At 41.1% G+C, this 16,981-nt stretch overlaps 1 protein-coding gene across 13 annotated transcripts in view; it reads right to left on the bottom strand.

The window, feature by feature from the left end:
• Positions 1–873: 873 nt before the first annotated feature.
• Positions 874–16,981, bottom strand: part of LOC129812545 (serine/threonine-protein phosphatase 2A 56 kDa regulatory subunit gamma isoform) — a 34,656-nt gene continuing 18,548 nt past the window's right edge. The window contains exons 8-15 of one of the 13 annotated variants that reach the window (XR_008753016.1): positions 16,160–16,213; positions 15,638–15,808; positions 14,182–14,309; positions 13,480–13,581; positions 4,877–4,949; positions 4,605–4,658; positions 4,242–4,275; positions 3,626–3,674 (exon numbers count right to left, since the gene is read on the bottom strand). Coding sequence is in view for 9 of the 13 variants with exons in the window: in XM_055864188.1 (XP_055720163.1) it covers positions 3,537–3,674; positions 4,242–4,361; positions 4,877–4,949; positions 13,480–13,581; positions 14,182–14,309; positions 15,638–15,808; positions 16,160–16,213 (786 nt within the window). In the remaining 4 variants the exon portion in view is untranslated. Of the gene's footprint in view, positions 4,362–4,475; positions 4,950–5,350; positions 5,388–13,479; positions 13,582–14,181; positions 14,310–15,637; positions 15,809–16,159; positions 16,214–16,981 lie in introns of those variants that run through there. The other 12 variants (XR_008753015.1, XM_055864188.1, XM_055864195.1 and 9 more) reach the window with 12 other exon arrangements.

Genomic DNA, 16,981 nt, shown 5'->3' with positions numbered 1-16,981 from the left:
CACACAGCTGTACATTTCAATGAAACATGGTGAAGCCCCAAAATTGCACTTGCTAGAAGCCTGTGTTTCAGACATAAGGAAGTGGATGGCTACCCGGATAAAGCACTAAATAAATTTCAGTTAGTGCTAAATACGGCTGCTAGAATCCTGACTAGAACCAAAAAATGGCATAATTTTACTCCAGTGCTAGCCTCGCAACACTGGCTTCCTGTTAAGGCAAGGGCTGATTAAGGTTTTACTGCTAACCTACAAAGCATTACATGGGCTTGCTCCTACCTATCTTTCCGATTTGGTCCTGCCGTACATACCTAAAGGTACGCTACGGTCACAAAACGCAGGCCTCCTAATTGTCCCTAGAATTTCTAAGCAAACAGCTGGAGGCAGGGCTTTCTCCTATAGAGCTCCATTTGTATGGAATGGTCTGCCTACCCATGTGAGAGACGCAGACTCGGTCTCAACCTTTAAGTCTTTACTGAAGACTCATCTCTTCAGTAGGTCATATGATTGAGTGTAGTCTGGCCCAGGAGTGTGAAGGTGAACGGAAAGGCTCTGGAGCAACGAACCGCCCTTGCTGTCTCTGCCTGGCCGGTTCCCCTCCACTGGGATTCTCTGCCTCAAACCCTATTACAGGGGCTGAGTTACTGGCTTACTGGTGCTCTTCTATGCCGTCCCTAGGAGGGGTGCGTCACCTGAGTGGGTTGAGTCACTGACGTGATCTTCCTGTCTGGGTTGGCACCCCCCCTTGGGTTGTGCCGTGGCGGAGATCTTTGTGGGCTATACTCTGCCTTGTCTCAGGATGGTTGGTGGTTGAAGATATCCCCCCCCCCCCCCCGTTGAGACTTCCCGTTCAGTAATATGACTCCAGAATTGATGTATGGTTGAAAATATAAATTCAAATATTCTCTTTATTCATTCAATATAGATGTACACCACTTGAAACCTTGAGAAAAGCATACAAAGGCTATGGACTGAAATCTGGTCAAAGACATTTTGAATAGGGAACAAACCTTGAAGAGTTAAAACAGATGAAAATATGACTTGTTGTTTCTAATAATACAAAGTTACAAGTGAAAGAGGAAAATAATGTATGTGCCACATTGACTTCTTGTCATTGATATTGATGTTTTATTCTGTACAGAGGACCATTTTGTACAAAATCCAGATCTATAATATTACATAAAACAAAGTAAATCATATGTACACAATATTAAATGAAGCCATATAGTACAGGTCACATAGAAGGACACTTGTCAAGTTATTATATTTTGTAAAGTACATGTTCAACTAAAATCCTGCAAAGATGCTGCGGTCAAGCAAAGAATTTAGACAAGCAGTCACCAACATTTTTTCTCCCGTCTAACTTGTTTTACGAGTCATTTATCTATGGGTCTACACGAAAACAGTTCGAACACAAATAAAATGCAAACTGATAAAATATCTTAACAAACCAATACCGTTAAATAAAAAGCAAATATGTGAGTGCCATTCTTCTAGGGGAAAAAATACATGTTTAACATTGGTTGTATAAATGTACACCTTTTCCATTCAAGCAAATATGAATAATACAGTTGCCAAGCCTCGATCTGTCTGTTTTAGCATTGGCCATTTCCATTGGCAGCTACAATGCTAAAACTAGCATCCAGGCTATAAGTTACCAGGGACAACACAAAACACATTACAGATTGTATACCCATGCTAGATTTGGAAGTTCAAACAATGGTACAAGAGCCACTTGTAAATGTTAGTGTCCAAAACAATCCTGGATTTGACAGCTTCCTGACTTGAGAAAGCAGAATAGACTGTACATATATACTCAATGGGATACAGAGCTTCATTGAAGATACACAAACATGTCACATCTTTCAAGTTTTCAGGAAGTGCTTTTTAGGTAGTTCAATATACTTTTTCTTAATTACACGATTCATCTACTTCCAAGAGGTATTCAGGTTTGGAATCACCGCTCGGTCTCTACTTTCTCTGTGAATGTGCCTGTGAATCAGTATATATTATTGGCAATGGACACATATGCTCATTTAACTGTCACATTAAATGGTTTTCCCATCCAAACAGTGTTGCTATTCTCCTCATTGGGGCCAAAAATAATTTCATATTCCTCCTCATGATAAAAGGCACTCCGATGTCTTCGAAAAGGATGTCTTATGGAAGTGAATAATTTGTTTTATTCTTTGCTTAGTAACAGTCCATTCAGCTCCACAGAGAAGCAAATCTGGATAAGAGGGTGGTGGTAAAAAAGAAAATCAACAGGGGGAATAGTGAGCACGCTGAGGGGGTACGAGATGTACACGACATGTGATATCATGGGTACCTCTGAAACGAATGGAGGTCAATGCTTGACTAGCAAGTGGCTCTGGGACTGCTTAAGCCTGGATCATCAACTCAACATCTATTCCACATGGGTTCAACTTAATTTCATTGAAATTACATGGAAACATTGATTCAACCAGTGTGTGCCCAGTGGGTTGTGCATTTAAGATGGACTACATTGCAGTCAGGTTGTGCAGAATCACTGATCTACAAATAATCTTGCATCCCAAATAACTACTCATTATGTGATACCCCCAGGTAAGGTGTCATAATGTGATTCCAGTAAAAAACTGGCTACAGATGTTGAAATGTCTAAGAGGGGCTTTTGAGTATGACAAACAGGGTGGAAACTAACAACCCCCCAATGTGTTTCTCTATGTGAAATAAGAAGTACCATTGTTTGAACTGTCAATATTTCACTGTGAAATTTCCAGCTCACATATTGCAGATGGAATTCAACAGATGGGTATGAGAAAGGAAATAAGACTAAATAAAACATTTATATGACACAAACTGTAGAGTGTAAAGAGTCCAGTGTCCACAGAGAACCTCCCTTCCTCCCTCTCTCAATCCCTGTCACAATGTGATTTCATCAGAACAGATGGATCCGTCCCTTTAGACAGCCCTGTTGCTCTTCAGCTTATTAAAAACAAGAAACGCAGACGCAGAAACAAAAAAAGTACACAAATGGTCTTGGCACTGGCAGATGTCCCTGGGATAAAAATAAAGTCCGGAAAGTCAATCCAACTGTCCTACCCCTCCATCCAACCATCTGTTTTTGGTTGTTTCCCCTTGACAGAAAACAGAAGAAGAAAAGAAGTCTCCCTCATTCAGTTTCTGCTCTCTACGTTTGTTGTGCATTTCACATGAGCTTGTCATGTTGCAGGTGGAACGAAACGTCCCCATTTTCATTAGTACAATAAGAGCAGGGAGGGATGAGCCGATATACTGTTTTATGCACAAATCAGCAGGAACAATAAGGAAAACAATGACTCTGCAGGACCGACAGCTAAAAGAGTTGCGGCCCCACCCCTCCCCCCAAAATAAACACCTGAGAAAGCAGAAATCTGAGGGAGGTGGGGCAGTGTACTGGCAAGATAGGGAAACCGGGCCAGTATTCTGAATGTGCTGTGTGGGTGGGTAGGTGGGGTGTGGAGGGGCGAGGGTACTCCTTTAGGGGACTGGACAGAAGAGAAGAGAGAGGGGCAGACCTAGAGCCCATTGTGGGTGGTGATCATGTCATCGGCGCGGCGATGGGTCTCCAAGGCTTTTGCGGTGTAGATGTCCTGAGGGAGATCCAACTCGAGCCGCACCAGAGGACGGTCTATTCTCTGGTCTCTCTGTTGTAACTGCAACAAGGGAAGGGTGGGGAGTGTTAGAGGTGACAGTTGGCTCCAAAGGAATAAAATAGTTAGCTTGTGTAACTACAGTATTTCCCTTGGGTTAGGCACTACCAAGTTTGCCACAAGTACCACTCCTTGTTCACATTAAATTCATGCTAAACTTTCTCACCAATTGACAAAAAATGCTAACCATGCATCATCTTAATGAACTAATCCAAGTTTCAAGAAGAAACACCAAACAGGAAGGTGAGAAAAGAGTTGATGAAATGTTAGTGATAAGCTACCAGGACTACCCCCATGCCATTTAAAACACATGCAAGGGAGATTCAGTAGATACTGTACATAGACAATAACACATGTACTTGATTCCAGTGTTCAGTCCATAGTTTGACTTGTCATTCCTTCTCTATAGGAGCTAATCACATTTTGAAGAGAGAGGTCAGGGCGAATATTCATAAAATGTCTCAGTAGGAGAGGATCTAGAATCCATTTGGATCATAATGAATAAGACTACAGGTACAGAGGGAACCTGATCCTGGACCAGCATTGGTAGATAAAGTAGTCAACATTTACCTGAGTGGCTTCTTCCGTTACTGTCTTTTTTAACCTGTGAACTTCTTCAGAGGTTAATGGACCATCAGACTCCATTGCTACTGGTCCATTGAGGCCAGTGGAATCAACACACATAAGACACTAATATAACACAAAGTAAAGACAAAAACAATGGGAACTTGTTGCATGCAAAGAAAGATTAAATCAGAGGTTAGATAAGCAGAATGGTTGAAACTCTGATGCTGGAGTCATTGCTTCTATTAGTGATTTGGCTTTAATTGAAATGGACGACGTACAGACATTGATCATTCAGTTGAAGCCTCTAAATCTAAAAGATGTACGTTAGTACCGTGATTAAGTAGATATCATAAAATATCATTTTACCTTTCACTAGGACTCTGTTACAATATCCACATTAGCACACTACCTAGAATAAAACTGGGAATGCAATTCAGTAAATAGGTTGAACTCATTGGCTGTGGCACCCAACCAATCACTTGCAGTGCATGAGGATAAAAACTGGTCATGCGCTGCACAGCATACCAAAACAGTCCTCAGGGGGTACAGAAAGAAAATGAAACAACTTCAGCTCTTTAGATGGCACACACAAACAATGCTCTGAAGTGAGTCTTAGTGCAGATGTGTCCCTCACTCACATGTGGATTGGATTTGGCAAGGTTCTCAATCTTGAGCCAGGCCTCTTCCCTCTCTTTTGACTTGGCCTTTTCTCTATAGGACAAAAACAGACAAAATGTCAACATCATCATCATCTAGTGTTATGTCTTGCAAACTCCCAAGAGTAAACAGTACTGCGAGGAGCACGTTTTTCTATGCAGGCATTCGTCTATGGAATAGCCTACCCCTAGAGATCAAGCAAAGAAAAAGTACAAATGGCTTTAAAAGGTTTTACATTTGGAAAAGGTTGTCTAAGTAAGAGAAACCACTCCACTGCCCCTTGTGCCCCCCCCCCCCCCCCCCCCCCCCACACACTGCTGGTCAGGTGTATTTATTTGAAGGATCGGTATCATGTGCAATTAATATGGTTGATTTTTAAGGTTAGGAAAAAGTGCCACTTTTTAGGATGTCAATATATATGAATGTATTTATGGTTTTTAGTAATTTTGTCTTACCTTTTAATCATTGTGTTGTTTTTACCGTCGAGGACCACTTTGGAAAGAAGCATTTTAATTAATACTTTCAAGTGATATCCTCTGGGTCCACATTGTACATGTCTGTTACCCAAAATACACTGCTCAAAAAAATAAAGGGAACACTTAAACAACACAATGTAACTCCAAGTCAATCACACTTCTGTGAAATCAAACTGTCCACTTAGGAAGCAACACTGATTGACAATACATATCACCCGACGCCCGACGTCCTTTTGCACAAAGGCGGAGGTAGCGGTCCTGCTGCTGGGTTGTTTCCCTCCTACGGCCTCCTCCACGTCTCCTGATGTACTGGCCTGTCTCCTGGTAGCGCCTCCATGCTCTGGATACTACGCTGACAGACACAGCAAACCTTCTTGCCACAGCTCGCATTGATGTGCCATCCTGGATGAGCTGCACTACCTGAGCCACTTGTGTGGGTTGTAGACTCCGTCTCATGCTACCACTAGAGTGAGAGCACCGCCAGCATTCAAAAGTGACCAAAACATCAGCCAGGAAGCATAGGAACTGAGAAGTGGTCTGTGGTCACCACCTGCAGAATCACTCCTTTATTGGGGGTGTCTTGCTAATTGCCTATAATTTCCACCTTTTGTCTATTCCATTTGCACAACAGCATGTGAAATGTATTGTCAATCAGTGTTGCTTCCTAAGTGGACAGTTTGATTTCACAGAAGTGTGATTGAATTGGAGTTATATTGTGTTGTTTAAGTGTTCCCTTTATTTTTTTGAGCAGTGTATATATATATAGTCATCAACATGAGGCTCCCGAGTGGCCCAGCGTTCTAAGGCAAGAGGCATCACTACAGTCCCTGGTTCGAATCCAGGCTGTATCACATCCGGCTGTGATTGGGAGTCCCATAGGGCGGCGCACAATTGGCCCAGCATCGTCCGGGTTTGGCCAGGGTAGGCCGTCATTGGAATAAGATTTTTTTCTTAAACTTGCCTAGTTAAATAAAGGTTAAATAAAATGTGTCATTACAATCTACAAGTAACTGACAAAATAAAGGAAATGCCAACATAAAAGTGAGGGCATTGGGCCAGGCGAGCCAGAACAGCTTCAATGCACCTTGGCATAGATTCTACAAGCATCTGGAACTCTATTGGAGGGATGCGACACCATTCTTCCATGAGAAATTCCATAATTTGTTGTTTTGTTCAATTAGGTTGAGATCTGGTGACTGACACGGCCATGGCAAATGGCTGACATCGTTTTTATGCTCATCAAACAATTCAGTGACCACTCGTGCCCTGTGGATGGGGTCATTATCATCCTATAGCAATGTCTGTAAAAAGAATGGACAAATCCATCAATCATGTGACACCATTCATTTTAAGACTCAATATCACATAGAAGCCAGTTAAGATAGCGTCTCATGAAAACATAACATGCGCAGTTTGAGCTACTCGAGGAAGTTATGTTGCATGCTAGCTCAGTGCCGCCACTTCTCATTGATTAACTCAAGTTGAAGGCTGACCGGGGTACTGCAGGCTGCCATTAGGAACAAAATGAATGTGTGACTTTCAAATAAATTCGGTTCAAGGACATGTATCTGGTCTATTAGAAGCAATTATTGGTACCATCACTGTATTTCAATATTGTTTTTTAATTAAACAAAAATGGACATTTATAATAATTATAAATGGGGATCCTGTTTTCTGCTAACAGTACCTTGAACTTCCGTGGCTTCAATGAGAGGGGGCAGTCTTCTCCCCTGGGGCATAGCCATGGTAGTCAATATATTGGATTGCCCAGCATTTTTATACAAGACCCTAAGCATGATTGATGCTAATATCTTAATTAACTCAGGAACCAGAACTGTGTGGAAGCACCTGCTTTCAATATACTTTGTATCCCTCATTTACTCAAGTGTTCCCATTATTTTGGCAGTTACCTATAAATCCCTTAGGATATGCAAATCTGAATGAGAATATTGAATCATAATCTATAGTCATCATTACAATAGTCTAAACATTGAATCAATCTGTAGTTGTGTTGCACGGTATACCGAAACTTCAAGAAATGTCAATCTCAGCGAGCAGCACTTTCAAGTTTCTTAATATTATATCTCTTGACACATTGATGAAAATAATCATGGCCTCTAAACCTTCAAGCTGTGTACTGGACCCTATTCCAACTAAACTACTGAAAGAGATGCTTCCTGTGCTTGGCCATCCTATGTTGAACATAATAAACGGCTCTCTATCCACCGGATGTGTACCAAACTCATTAAAAGTGGCAGTAGTAAAGCCTCTCTTGAAAAAGCCAAATCTTGAGCCAGATTTTTATTTTTTTTTTACTTAAAAAAAAGCCGGCCAGTATCGAATCTCCCATTCCTCTCAAATTTTTGAAAAAGCTGTTGCACAGCAACTCACTGCCTTCCTGAAGACAATGTATACGAAACGCTTCAGCCTGGTTTTAGACCCCATCATAGCACTGAGACTGCACTTGTGAAGGTGGTAAATTACATTTTAATGGCATCAGACCGAGGCTCTGCATCTGTCCTCGTGCTCCTAGACCTTAGTGCTGCTTTTGATACCGTCGATCACCACATTCTTTTGGAGAGATTGGAAACCCAAATTGGTCTACACGGACAAGTTCTGGCCTGGTTTAGATCTTATCTGTCAGAAAGATATCAGTCTGAGTCTGGTTTGTCCTCTGACAAATCAACTATAAATTTTGGTGTTCCTCAAGGCTCCATTTTAGGACCACTATTGTTTTCACTATATATTTTACCTCTTGGTGATGTCATTCGGAAACATAATGTTAACTTTCACTGATATGCTGATGACACACAACTGTACATTTCGATGAAACATGGTGAAGCCCCAAATTGCCCTCGCTAGAAACCTGTGTTTCAGACAAAAGGAAGTGGATGGCGGCAAGTTTTCTATTTTTAAACTCGGACAAAACAGAGGCTAGTTCTAGGTCCCAAGAAACAAAGAATCTTCTGTTGAATCTGACAATTAATCTTGATGGTTGTGCAGTCGTCTCAAATAAAACTTTAGGACCTCGGCGTTACTCTGGATCCTGATCTCTCTTTTGACAAACATATCAAGACTGTTTCAAGGACAGCTTTTTTCCATCTACGTAACATTGCAAAAATCTGAAATTTTCTGTCCAAAAATGATGCAGAAAAATTTATACATGCTTTTGTCACTTCCAGGTTAGACTACTGCAATGCTCTACTTTCCGGCTACCCGGATAAAGCACCAAATAAGCTTCAGTTAGTGCTAAACACGACTGCTAGAATCTTGACTAGAACCAAAAAATGTATCATATTACTCTAGTGCTAGCCTCGCTACACTTGTTTCCTGTTAAGGCAAGGTCTGATTTAGAGGTTTTTACTGCTAACCTACAAAGCATTACATGGGCTTGCTCCTACCTTTTCGATTTGGTCCTGCTGTACATACCTACATGTACGCTACGGTCACAAGACGGAGGCCACCTTACTGTCCCTAGAACTTCTAAGCAAACAGCTGGAGGCAGGGCTTTCTCCTATAGAGCTCCATTTTTATGGAATGGTCTGCCTATCCATGTGAGAGATGCACTCGGTCTCAACCTTTAAGTCCTTATTGAAGACACATCTCTTCAGTAGGTCCTATGATTGAGTGTAGTCTGGCCCAGGAGTGTGAAGGTGAACGTAAAGGCACTGGAGCAATGAGCCGCCTGGCCGGTTCCCCTCTCTCTACTGGGATTCTCTGCCTCAAACCCTATTACAGGGGCTGAGTCACTGGCCATGGCATCCCTAGGAGGGGTGCGTAACTTGAGTGGGTGGAGTCACTGACGTGGTCTTCCTGTCCAGGTTGTGCCGTGGGGTAGATCTTTGTGGGCTATACTCTGCCTTGCCCCAGGATGGTAAGTCGGTGGTTGAAGATATCCCTCTAGTGGTGTAGTGGTGTGGGGGCTGTGCTTTGGCAAAGTGGTTGGGGTTTTATCCTGCCTGCTTGGCCTTGTCCGGGGGTATCATCGGATGGGGCCACAGTGTCTCCTGACCCCTCCTGTCTCAGCCTCCAGTATTTATGCTGCAGTAGTTTGTGTCGGGGGGCTAGGGTCAGTATGTTATATCTGGAGTACTTTTCCTGTCTTATCCGATGTCCTGTGTGAATTTAGGTATGCTCTCTCTAATTCTCTCTTTCTTTCTCTCTCTCAGAGGACCTGAGCCCTAGGACCATGCCTTAGGACTACCTGGCCTGATGACTCCTTGTTTTCCCCAGTCCACCTGGTCGTGCTCCTGCTCCAGTTTCAACTGTTCTGCCTGCGGCTATGGAACCCCGACTTGTTCACCGGATGTGCTACCTATCCCAGACCTGCTGTTTTCAACTCTCTAGAGGCAGCAGGAGCAGTAGAGATACTCTGAATGATCGGCTATGAAAAGCCAACTGACATTTACTGCCGAGGTGCTGACCTGTTGCACCCTCTACAACCACTGTAATTGTTTTCATTATTTGACCCTGCTGGTCATCTATGAACATTTTGGCCATGTTCTGTTATAATCTCCACCCGGCACAGCCAGAAGAGGACTGGCTACCCCTTGTAGCCTGGTTCCTCTCTAGATTGCTTCCTAGGTCTTGGACTTTCTAGAGAGTTTTTCCTAGCCACCGTGCTTCTACACCTGCATTGCTTGCTGTTTGGGGTTTTAGGCTGGGTTTCTGTACAGCACTTTGTGACATCAGCTGATGTAAGAAGGGCTTTATAAATACATTTGATGGACTGAGTTCTCTGCTGCCAATGACTGGAACGAATTGCAAAAATCACTGAAGCTGGAGACTCACATCTCCCTCACTAACTTTAAGCATCAGCTGTCAGAGCAGCTTACCAATCATTGCACCTGTACACAGCCCATCTGTAAATAGCCCACCCAACTACCTCATCCCCATCTTCTCCTTTGCACCCCAGTATCTCTACTTGCACATCATCTTACAACACTCCAGTGTTTAATTGATAAATTGTAGTTATTTCACGACTATAGCCTATTTATTGCCATACCTCCCTAATCTTACTACATTTGCACACACTGTATATAGATTTCTCTATTGTGTTACTGACTGTATGTTTGTTTATCCCATGTGTAACTCTGTGTTGTTGTTTGTGTCGCACTGCTTTGCTTGATCTTGGCCAGGTTGCAGTTATAAATGAGAACTTGTTCTCAACTAGCCTAACTTGTTAAATAAAAGGTGAAATAAATAAAAATTTAAAAAATCTAAACTTTTTGGATACTAGAACATGAAACCAGTTCAGTACTAGAATTTGTGTTATTTTCGGTGTCAAATGTGTCTCACGTCATATACGGATTGAGGGGATCAAGTCTGTCGAGTAATTTGTCTGAATCTTCTCAGAGGCAGTAGCTAGCCAGGCAAGCTAGTTTTGAGAAGAGAACAGATAGAAAATGCTGACAGCGTGGCTTTCAGTTGAAAGCATTCAGTTGTACAACTGACTAGGTATCTCCTTTCCCTTTCTTAAAAAAAAATCATACATCCCCGCCCGCAACTTGTTGACAAAACTGGCTCCAGAAACGAACTATGGGAAAACTTCTCTTACAGAGAAGATGAGAGCCAGCCCACCGAAACTAGGCAGAAGGTGTTACAAAGTAGTGCAGTGCAAGGGAGGCTAAGTTCCAAAATTATATAGTTGATCTTGATGCTCCTTTCCAATAAAAATTGAGGGTGTTATTCTGGTAACATCATAATCGTTGCTTGGCTGCCGTTTGATAAATAAAAATAATCTTGCTCTTTTGTCCATACTAATAATAATAATCTCATAATGTAGGCTATATGTGCGCTCTAGCCATCAGCACGCAGATACAGTTGAAGTCGGAAGTTTACATACACCTTTGCCATATACATTTACACTCAGTTTTTCAGTTTCAGTTAGGATCACCACTTTATTTTCAGAATGTAAAATGTCAGAAAAACAGTTTTGTGAAGTGCACCAGTCCCTCCTGCAGCAAAGCACCCCCACAACATGTTCTTTGGCTTGCAAGCCTCCCCTTTTTTCCTTCAAACATAACAATGGTCACTGTGGCCAAACAGTTCTATTTTTGTTTCATCAGACCAGAGGACATTTCTCCAAAAAGTACGATCTTAGTTCCCAAGTGCAGTTGCAAACCGTAGTCTGGCTTTTTTATGGCGGTTTTGGAGCGGTAGCTTCTTCCTTGCTGAGTGGCCTTTCAGGATATGTCGATATAGGACTCATTTCACTGTGGATATAGATACTTTTGTACTTGTTCCTCCAGCATCTTCACAAGGTCCTTTGCTGTTGTTCTGAGATTGATTTGCACTTTTCACACCAAAGTACGTTCTCTAGGAGACAGAACGTGTCTCCTTCCTGAGCGGTATGACGGCTGTGTGGTTCCATGGTGTTTATACTTGCGTACTATTGTTGGTACAGATGAACATGGTACCTTCAGGTGTTTGGAAATTGCTCCCAAGGATGAACCAGACTTGTGGAGGTCTATAATTTTTCTGAGATCTTGGCTGATTTCTTTTGATTTTTCCATGATGTCAAGCAAAGAGGCACTGAGTTGGAAGATAGGCCTTGAAATACATCCACAGGTACACCTCCAATTGACTCAAATGATGTCAATTAGCCTATCAGAAACTTCTAAAGCCATGACACTACTTTCTGGAATTTTCCAAGCTGTTTAAAGGCACAGTCAACTTGTGTATGTAAACTTCTGACCACCTGGAATTGTGATACAGTGAATTATAAGTGAAATAATCTGTCTGCAAACAATTGTTGGAAATATTACTTGTGTCATGCACAAAGTAGATGTACTAACCGATTTGCCAAAACTATAGTTTGTTATCAAGAAATGTGTGGAGTGGTTGAAAAACTAGTTTTAATGACTCCAACCTAAGTGTATGTAAATCTCCGACTTCAACTGTATCGCTGTTGGCTAGAGCACACGTTCCAATACCTCGCTATATAACGCAACATTTTACGTGAGAAAATCATTTGTAGAGCTGAAAATGTGATGGAAACCCATTTAACTTGAATGTTTTATTCGGTTAATGGGAATTTAACCGCAAAACGTATTTTATGTGCACTACATTATCACACACAGCCTTTTATCTGCAACAAGTCAATTTGATGGAAACATCTCTGGAGGGAAAATGTGCATGTTGTTTTAAATGTGGATTTTTGAATATTGACATGACGCAAATTGAATGAAAACCTAGCTACTGAAGTGAACATATATTAAGCATGACATTCATGTGAGCATTATAGTATGATTACAACCCAAAAGTAATGTGAAATGCACCCATAACTTGACAGCAATATATTTAAACTACTTAGTTTGGGCTTGCTAGCGGTAGCCAGCCAGTAGCCCTGGGCGGAGCATTGCACCCTGGGAATTGTAGTATGCTGTGTAAATTCCATTCTATTTCTTTGGTGTATAGACTAGTGTTGTCACGACACCAGATTTTTTTACTATGATACCAATAGCAGGCTTAGTATCACGATACCAAAATTATACTCCATACCAAAACGATACCACGGCAAAAAAAAAGAAAGAAAGCCAATTAGCTCAAGTCACAGAATAACCACTGGATATTATTGTACTTCAACATTGAACAATGTGTTGATAACTGGTAGTACAACTAAAATAAGAAATAAAATATATTCTCTATGCAATTTCTTTCAAAAAATAAAACACCATATTAAATAACAGAATATCAAAAATGTTCCTTATGCAAAACCATATCTGAGACTCAGAGCATACAAAATTATTTTACAATTACATCTAAACTGTTTTAAAAATGTAATTTGATACATATCAGGTCTAATTTGCTCATCTATGGTCATAATATCAGGTCGAATGACATTCATTAAACCTATGATTCATTATTAATTCAAGCTAAATAATTGAATGTATTAAATTAATAGTTTAAATCCACGACAATTAAAAACACTGAAGCGCATTTCTGAAGCTTCTAGACTGCAATAGTCTACATTACAATCTAGTCAGCATTTGCCATATACTAATGTAAATGATAATATTACATCATAATCCATAGTCTTAACTACAATCTACAGTCAAGACTTCAGATAATTATGCTAATCTCAAACGATAATATTGTTTACATACTTATTTTTCTCTGCTCTGAACTGCTGTGTGCAGTCATCAAACAGCTTCTGGTTCATCTCCATGAAGAGCTTGAGAGCATTGTAGATGAGGCCATGGATGGTCCTGCACACACAGAAGTGAGTCAGTCTACCGTCATGTCTTAAAAGGCAGCCCTGTCCTCCAGCCCAAACCAAAATTTGATTCAGGGGAATGAGCAAAGTAGGCCTGTACTAATGTTGAGCTCTCCGCATTCAACACTGCACTTTCAGAGCAGCTTAATGTTAAATAACAGAAAACTGTTTTGGTAAGGTGTTGACATTCAAGTGGCAATGTCTTTCAAATTCAGCTAAATTCAATACATTTGCTAGGGGCCTGGGTTCTAATATGGATTATTGGAAATATTTCAAAACGGAACGTTTGATTGAGCCTGCCTGGAGTGCCAGATGGGTGCGCACTTTTGGGACTATGATATTGGTTCCATTGCACCGGGCAAGCTCAATCAACGTTTTTGAAAGAAAAGAAATAACATTTGAACCCAGGTCTGGCTGACACTGCATGTCCTGAGAAACGGAAGTAAGTGACCAATGGGGCATTCCAATTAGGCCACAAAGCATAAAAATGTTTTGCAGTGAAAAAGTTGCATTTATTAATCCCTTCCTATTTCAGTTTGTCATCTTCCGTTTGGTGCCTAGTGAATGCGGCCCAAGTGGAGGGGCTACTTACTTGTTCCAGTGGGTCTTGGAGTTACGGTAGAGTGCCGGGAACATGATGGGCAGGATTTTGGCTGCATTGTCGCTGATTAGACTCATGATGTACTCATTGTTCCAGTAGTAAAGAGCTCTCTCTGCTACCTGCACAGTGACCACAAGCATACAGCACCATCGGTCAGAACATCTCACTCAATATGACAACGGAAGGGGAAGCCATATACAGTAGGGCATCAGAAGGTTAAAGGAACACCCTCTTTTTATCCATAGACTGCTTTCAGGATAAGGAAATGAATATGTATTTTGAGTGAACTATCCCTTTAATTGCAGGAGCATTAGATGGGGCAATAAGAGTACTACTGATGAGTACTCTTAAATGATCAAACCAAAAGGTGACAAAAGTAACGTGTCACATACTTCCCTCAAGCCCATAATTATGGTTACCCTTGATAAAGATAAGCGAAAAAGACTGTATAAAATAAATACAACTGCTGATGTATATTGCATTCTCAAAAAACTGGGGAAGTTACATTGTTTAATACCTATGCAATTGCTCAGAGAAAGAGATTTTGTTTAACAAGTAATACAAACAGTCTTTAAAAGACAGGGTTCAAAAGTATTTGCACCCCTGTTTTCAATACTCCAGCAACCTACCCGTGCGAGGATAATGACACAGCCTTTTTCTAAAATGTTTTATGAGAATGGACAACTCATTGGGAGGGATCTTAGCCGCAAGTGGATCTTCCAACAAGACAATAACCCCAAGCACTCATCAAAATCCACAAAGAAATAGTTAATTGACCACTTTGGGTTCAAGTCTCTGGTACTTTATCCCTTGAAAACCTATGGTTTGAATTGAATAGGGCAGTCCATCTAAGCAAACAAAAGATATCAAGGATCTGGAAAGATTCTTTATGGAAGAATGGTCTAAAATCCCTTCCAAATTGTTCTCCAATCACATAAAACATTTTAGAAAAAGGCTCAGTGTCATTATCCTCGCATGGGTAGGGTGATGGAGTATTGAAAACAGGGGTGCAAATAATTTTGACCCTTATCTTTTTGAGATTATTTTTTATTACTTGTTAAACTAAATGTATTTCTCTGGGCAATTGTATTACAAAATAATATCATTTCCCAATTTTTTTGAGCATACAATATACTGTAGCGCAGTATTTCCGATATTTGTGCTATACAGTCTTATTTGTTAAACAGTCTTATCTTCATCAAGGGTGCCAATAATTATGGACCTGACTGTATATTATGTCGGTTCTCTACTACAAGTCTGATTCAGGCAGAACCGTTAAATTCCTGGTGCTTGTTTTGTTTCCATTGTAATGGACTGCTTAGTTCTCGGAACCAACTAAAAGCATTTCACTACTGAATTTTACTTTCCCACAAGATTATAATGACTCTAAAGATCAAATGGCACCAATAGCAGGGTTCCCGTGGCATGGGGTCAGAGGGTCAGTCACCTGGAAGTGCGGGCTGGACACACACTTTGCCAGCTGCCTGAAGAGTGGCTCCATGACCTTGACGAACTCAGATGGCTCAATGACGTCCAGAATCTCCTCCAGCTCATTGAGGAACATCACCTCTTTGGGGCTGTGAGTCTTTGGCCAGTATTTGAGAAGTGCCATTACCACCTGGGAAGACAATGATCAGTGAGTGGAGTGGATATTGACCAATATATTAGTTAGTAACACCTTATAATGACTTTCATGAATAAGCATAAACATTTACTTACCTTTTTATAGTGTATATGCTAATAATAAATTAGTTAATTATTTATAAACTTGCAATGAGCATTTATACACTTTTTATCAAAACCGATCAATTTTGATAAATGGGTTGATGTGCATTGCAATAGCAATACCTTCTGAGATGATGCAATACAACAACACAGAAGGAACAAACAATACACCTTCAGCCTCAGGTCAAATACTATAAACAACCGATTCACAAGGAAATGTGAGGAGAAATTTCACATGACTTACTGGTTCAGTGAGAGTGCTGTCCTTCTCTAGAAATTGCACAACACAGTATGCCAGCTAGGGGGAAGAAAAACACAACATAGAACACAATTAGTGGTGATTCAATTAGTGAAGACACAATCTTATTGTGTTGACATTCACACCTTATTGTGTTGACATAGTCCCTAACTAATCATTGTAGTCATGAAGTTGCAGTTAGTGTAGTAACTAATACTTTGGACGCAGTAATACTAGCAGTATAACGGCGACATAACTGCAATGTTCTACACTGTAACGACAATTACTGTAAGGGGTGTTTCCTCATTTTGCATTAGGCTGGGGCAAAACAGACGCTAACACATAGATCAAGCTCTAATTGAGCTACTATGCTATGCAATGGCCCACAGAGCAGACTAAGAACTGTTCTACCAGCTCAAGGGACCCACTTGGCTGACAGCAGTCATACAGTGAAAGAGACACACGCCGGCCCAGAGAGCGAGAGAGAGCAAGAGGCCCCTGACAAGGACCTTTGTCGACATAGTAACTCAGGCTTGTGAATGCCAGGTATCGGATTACAGCTAGCTTGTAGCAGCCAGGATACTGCTCTCACCTCCCCCACTCACTGCCTGAACAGGCCTGACCCAACTGGAAACAACACCACTGTGTGCCAACTGGCCATAACTAGGGCTACACTCAGCCATTTCCATAGATTTCCATAGGTATATTCAGTAGGGAAAAAAAGAAAAAAGAAAGTTGCAGATCAAAATTTATTGAAGGGAGCTGAAACGACTCCCTATTCTTGACAGAGAATCGTGTCTGTTCTACACAATGCATTTCTATCTGAAC

The sequence above is a fragment of the Salvelinus fontinalis genome, chromosome 16 (assembly GCF_029448725.1).
Source record: "Salvelinus fontinalis isolate EN_2023a chromosome 16, ASM2944872v1, whole genome shotgun sequence".
Taxonomy (NCBI): domain Eukaryota; kingdom Metazoa; phylum Chordata; class Actinopteri; order Salmoniformes; family Salmonidae; genus Salvelinus; species Salvelinus fontinalis.
Note: the sequence above shows the minus strand (reverse complement) of the source record. Positions and strands in the feature narration are given on the sequence as shown.